This window comes from Chlorocebus sabaeus, chromosome 16 (assembly GCF_047675955.1).
Source record: "Chlorocebus sabaeus isolate Y175 chromosome 16, mChlSab1.0.hap1, whole genome shotgun sequence".
NCBI classification, from domain to species: Eukaryota; Metazoa; Chordata; class Mammalia; order Primates; family Cercopithecidae; genus Chlorocebus; species Chlorocebus sabaeus.
The window spans coordinates 32,445,855-32,451,932 of record NC_132919.1 but is presented as its reverse complement, the minus strand read 5'-3'; the positions used below and the strand labels follow the sequence as shown (position 1 = coordinate 32,451,932).

At 51.9% G+C, this 6,078-nt stretch overlaps 1 protein-coding gene across 1 annotated transcript; it reads left to right on the top strand.

The window, feature by feature from the left end:
- Nucleotides 1-821: 821 nt before the first annotated feature.
- Nucleotides 822-4,464, top strand: LOC140708633 (acid-sensing ion channel 2-like). Its single transcript, XM_073004849.1, has one exon. The coding sequence runs from the start codon at nucleotides 1,568-1,570 to the stop codon at nucleotides 2,255-2,257; it is 690 nt and encodes a 229-aa protein (XP_072860950.1). The 5' UTR covers nucleotides 822-1,567; the 3' UTR covers nucleotides 2,258-4,464.
- The last annotated feature ends 1,614 nt before the right edge of the window (nucleotides 4,465-6,078 follow it).

Genomic DNA, 6,078 nt, shown 5'->3' with positions numbered 1-6,078 from the left:
CATTTGAGCTCTGGCATGGGACAAAAGGGCAAGCCACACACACCTGCTAGCAGGAGCTGACTGCCAGTGGAGTTTCAGGAAAAAGGAGGTAGGAGGCGGAAAGACTAATTCTTTGCTCCCACCTATAGTTCCAGCTGTGCTTCCATCTGACAAATCAGGATCAGAATACACACACACACACACCCCCACCCACCCACCCACACACACACACACACACACACACACACACACTGCCCTAATGGAATGGTATGCAGCCAGTCCTACCTGGAGTCCCAGTTGTCTTTCTCTTTCAAATACAGACTATCCCGACAGCTATGTGGGGGCGGGGGAAGGGACTACTTGTTGCTCTTTCTCTGAGGCTCCAGGGGCAACTTGGCTTTTCTGTCTCAGGAGGGGCTCCTGGCTGCTCCCCTAGAATGCCCCCTCGCTGTCTGCATCAGAGGCACTGTGGGTTTGGATCGCCCCCTTCCTTCTGCATTTTTAGCATTCTCCGCTCTGGAGATCCCAGGCTGGGTCTAACCTGGGATCCCTGACATTGATGCAAAGGAATGCCGCCTCCAACCTCACACCTGGCTCCTGGGAGTTTAGCACTGTCTTCCTGCCACCCGGGGGGCGGGGTGTCATGTCAACCCTCGAAGAAGCCCCCACTAGCTCCCTTCAAAAAAGCTAAAAAGAAAACTTGGAGAAAGTCCCCAGCCCCCACCAGACCTTCTCCCCCGCCCTGCCCCTCCCCCAAAGGCAGCCTAGCAGGGACAGGAAGCTGGGGCGGGAGAAGCAGGCAAGCTCTGTGACCTGGGGGTTTTCCCTTTTCTCCGGGGAGGCGGGGGGAGAATGGATCCCGGTCTGCGCCCCCCTCTTCCGTCCCCAGGCTCCGGATACCGGTCCTCGTCTCTCCGTGCCGCGCGCTGCCTCCTCTCCCCGGTGCTAGCAGCGGCCGCTGGCATTTGGAATTCTGCCCACAAAAGGGGGCCTGGAGGAGGAGGAGAGGAGGGATGGAGGCCGGCGGCGAGAAACGGCATCCGGAGTCCAAAACATCATGGGAAAAAGAACCGAGCGGCGGAGCTCTGAAGGCTGTGCCGCTGCGCCCGACCGCAGTGCATCAGCGTGGCCGCCCTGACATCCCCCAGGATGGTTAACATGGGGTATTATGCGCTGGTTAACAGGCTCCGAGCTGCTCAGCGACTTGTTTTAAGCATTTTCTCCCTCGCTCTCGCTTTTAATCTTGTCTCTAGTGGCGTGTGTAGGGGGGAGGACTTTATTTCCATTGGCTAAGCTCTCCCTTCCCACCCACATCTCTTCCACATCACCTTGGTGTCTCCCTAAATAAAACCAGCCCTCCTTATCGCCTGGAAAAAATCAGGAGCTAGAGTTTGAATGGGTTTTATATAAACACTCACCCCTGTCAGCGTGCGGCTGGGCTCTCAGGATAAACTCACAGCGTCTGGCCCGATGCTTGCCTTGCGTTCTCTCCCCTGAACGTCAAGGTTTAAGCAGAACCCGAGGACTGGGAACTCTTCTCTGAAATTCGATCAACCTGAAGCCAGTTGCGGAACTGCACAGGGTCCCGATGGACCTCAAGGAGAGCCCCAGCGAGGGCAGCCTGCAACCTTCTAGCATCCAGATCTTCGCCAACACCTCCACCCTCCATGGCATCCGCCACATCTTCGTGTATGGGCCGCTGACCATCCGGCGTGTGCTTTGGGCAGTGGCCTTCGTGGGCTCCCTGGGCCTGCTGCTGGTGGAGAGCTCTGAGAGGGTGTCCTACTACTTCTCCTACCAGCACGTCACCAAGGTGGATGAAGTGGTGGCTCAAAGCCTGGTCTTCCCAGCTGTGACCCTCTGCAACCTCAATGGCTTCCGGTTCTCCAGGCTCACCACCAATGACCTGTACCATGCGGGGGAGCTGCTGGCCCTGCTGGATGTCAACTTGCAGATCCCGGACCCCCATCTGGCTGACCCCTCTGTGCTGGAAGCCCTGCGGCAGAAGGCCAACTTCAAGCACTACAAACCCAAGCAGTTCAGCATGCTGGAGTTCCTGCACCGTGTGGGCCATGACCTGAAGGATATGATGCTCTACTGCAAGTTCAAAGGGCAGGAGTGCGGCCACCAAGACTTCACCACAGTGAGTACTTGGTTTTCAGCTCACTCTGGTCCTCTGGAGAAGTGGTGCGCCGGTGGTCTCCTGCTTGGTTTGGGGTCTCCTTGTGCTTTGGGACAGGAGAGAGAGCAGTGCCTCACCCGAAGGCCACGAGGGTAGTTGGTCAGAGTTGTGGGAGCCAGTTGCAGGGAAGACTACCGGCCAGGATAGAGCACTGCTGTCAGTTCAAATATGGAGGGTGAGTGGAGGGCTTGCGGTGGGGGATCACTTCCCCAGACGTGCTGAGTTGGCTTCCTCCCAGTCAGAGGGTGGAGGCCTGGGCTGTCCGTTGTCCGGTGCGCTTGGTGTCCGAGCTGTGTGATTGGAACAGCTTGTCATTGACGAGATGGCATTCTGTGTGTGTGTGTGTGTGTGTGTGTGTGTGTGTGTGTGTCTGCTCGGAAGTGGCATCAGGCACTGCATCCTGTGGGCTGGGCTGGAGCTAAAGCCGTCAGAGAAGAAGGGGGTGTGGGGCCCAGGCAGTCTGCCTGGCTCCAGTGGTTTTGGGAGCTTGCTGGAGCAGGTGATGCTGCAGAGGTGTGGAAGTCTCCTTGTTTCCTTTCCTTGTGTGAATTCTGAGCTCCATGTGGGGAGAGGAGAGGCTGGGGACCCCAGGGCTCCATCTGATCTGTTGGCAGGTTGAAGCAAAGAGATGTTCAGAGTGCTTGGGCAGAGAGGAGGGTCTAGGCGGAGGCACGTGTGCAAGGCGGTCAGGGAGATGCCTGTGAGGGTGAAACGGTCCCGGCTGCCTTGTCTGGGAGCTTTGGCTTGAAACTCAAAGGCTCGGTTTTCTCTATGTATAATCGCTTAAGGAGGTGGATGCAGGAGGAGGGGTGCAGGGAGGGGGCGAACAGCTGTGGGAATGGAAAGCCTGGAGGAGGAGTGTGGAGCTGAGTAAAGAGGAAAAGCGGAGGGGGATGTGGCTTACGTTCAGGATGGGGCTTACTGGAGGGGCAGAGAGGAAAGGATGAGAGGAGGACTGTTGCTACCAGGGTTCTCTCCTCAGTTAGTGGGGTGCTAGGCATAACTTGGCATAACAGGTCAGACAGCAGCTGCTGACTCCTCTTTGCTGCCAGGCAAGTCTGGGCATCAAGGGCCCTGGGACCCTTCTGAAGTCCAGCGTGGCTGCTTCCCCCATAGCTGCCTTAGTGAGGATTGAGAGCTTTTGAGTCTCAGAACATTGAACCAAAATGCAACTGCAAGTTGGGAACAGCAGGTGTAGCAGCTGGAAAGGGCTGACCTGTGACACCAGCACTTGTCTAGGGTCCTCTGCCTAATGAAGACATTTCTTACCTTTCCTGTGCTGCATCCATTCCCCACCCCCTCTTGAATTCACCAGCCTCTTGCTCTGAGGTTCTTTTAATGCCATAACCAGTCTCTGCCTGCAGCCTCTGTGACTGCTGTTGGCGATCTCTGATTCTAAAAAAGCCCAGCGCGCCGGGGGCATTGCCTCTCACAGTCTGTATGCTAGAACTCTGTTTCTTGGAGGAGCTGTTTTGTATTATCCCTTTTAAGCCTTGTGAGGAAAAGCACAGCAAAATCGGCAGTGGTGTATGCTAAAGAGGAAGCCAGTCTGAGCTGGGGGAAGGGACCAGTAATATTGGAAGCCCTTCTAAATGGAGCCAACAGGATCCTAAAACATGTCATGCACAAATGATGTCTTAGGTGGCTTGAGGAGAGATAGAGAAAATGCCTTATTCTTGGAGGCTGAAGCCATCACTACATTCCACCCCGTTCTTTCTAGCGCCTGGTAACGCTCAGCTTCACCACTGCACCGTGCAGCTTGGAAATGCACTCAGCTGTTCCTCTGTCTGCCTGAACACACATGGAACACACAGACGACACAGAGGGTGACACAGAGAGAAACTGTAATAAGTAGCAGACTCTGGGTTGAGTTCTCTAGCTTCCTCCTGATTGCATGTCCAACTGGTGGCTTCTTCTGAATCCGTGTCTAAGTTCCATTTAGAAGTAAATGTTTTCTGACCCCAGGCTACTGTTTTATACTTGGACCATCATTTGACTTGCTGGGGTCCCAAGAGGCCTTTAAGATCAGACCTTAAAGTTTGCCTGAGCTTTTGGCCTCTTTGTAATGTTTCCCAAATAGTGAAATTGCCTGTGGATAAGGTTTACTGCTCTGTCAGTGGCATGTCATTAACTGCTGTCCTCACCAAGTTCAAGACTAATCTATCTGAGTGTCCATTCCTTGGGCTGACCCTCTATGTGTGACTTTCCCCATCATTGAAAAGGGAGTGAGCCTGAGTGCTGCTGTTCAGGTTGTTCAGAGAGTGTCAGAAAAAACATCTACTCCAAGACAGCCCAAGGAGGCTCCAGCAGGAAGGCTGGTCTCTGCCCCCAGCCTGGGCACAGTGGGCAGCAATGCTGAGCCTTTACTAGAGGGAACAAGATGCTGAGTTTGCTCAAGACCTTGCAGTGAGGAGTACTCCTCCTGACTCATCCTTGTCTCTCTGTCTTTTTTTTTTTGGCCTGGGATATAAGTATCCTTCTTACTGGGCTGCCATACCAGAAGAGAGCAGAGAGCCTGGACAGGTGGCTGCTGGAGAAGCCACTTGACCGGCCTTCTCTTATTCCTTTTCTCTACTGCTCATCCCTCTCCAGTTGGCTTATTTATGAGGCTCTGTCTGGGGTTCTACCATGAGGTGACTTCTTCCTCTAAGTGTGGTGGCTGACTTATTAGAGAAGTTAAGTATGGGGGAAGGGATGTCACAAGTGGATGGCTTTTCTCTGTATTTCTTTTTCTATGAAGCATACCTAGTGGCATCTCCAGTGCTAATGCTGTAGCATAAGCTTTCTTATTCCAAGTTCTTAGCTGATGTGCAATGAAGTGCGTAATACCCTTTAATTAGTGAATGAGCCATGATTCTAGCAGAGTGAGAGAAGGCTGTTTGCGGAGGGCAAAAGTCTCAGGGAAGCCAGGTGTGGGATGCTGACTACAATGTAAACAGGTGTGCTTCATGCTCATGCAAGTACACTCTTAGCCCTCACTTAGGGACAATCTGATTTCAGATAAGCGTATGTTTTTTTCCTTCCTGGAAAAGCAAAAGAAGGCTTTAATTTCAGATTGTCTACTTAGGAAGGTTGCCTCGTTGACCTAGTGTGGAAGGAAGGAGGAGGGATTGTGTCTCTGGCTGTGATGTTGGATAATGTGAGTTCAAGATTAAGAGTAGAAAGACATAGGTTTGAAGCCCAGCTACAACGTTGTCTTTCTTATTTGCTGGTTGTATCTTGCATTCTCTCTAGGCCTCGACTTGGTCATCTAACATGTGATAGTAAAACGTGACTTACTAACCCACAGGGATGTTGGGAGGCAATATATATGTCCATTGTGCCAGGTACAAAGATGGAAGACGGGGTTGGTTTCCATATTAGTAGTCAGGCTATTGTTGTTCAGCCTAACTGCCCTGTTTGCAGGAGTCAGACCTGTTGAGTAATGCTATAAAAGATGAAACCAGGGAGGGAGAGGAGGCTATTGCTTTCTCTGTTTGGAACAGTGGGTTTAAGTGCAACCTGACTGAGATGGTTTCTTAGAATGGAGGTCACAGTTGGGTTCCATAGTTAACTCTTGCTGACAGGTGGTGGCCCCACAGCTTGTGACCAGGACATGACTGCTTTATGTTTTTTCTCTGCTCATCATGTTAGGGTTCATCTGACTCCAAGTACAGAAATACAAATGACACTTCAGTTTCACACTTAACTGGCTTTCATAGTTGTATGTGTTTGTATTTTAAATTTGAGAATTCTTAGGAAATATATTTCTTTCTTTCCTTAACGAAAGAAAGGTCTCTCCACTATGAGATCTTGTTAGAGGCACTATGTAGATCTCGTTAACTGACATCACCTAATATTATAGAGATGATGGAGGTGAAGGTTTAGAAGATCACATCTTTGGAATTCTCGCACAAGGCCAATGGGTTTATAGTTCA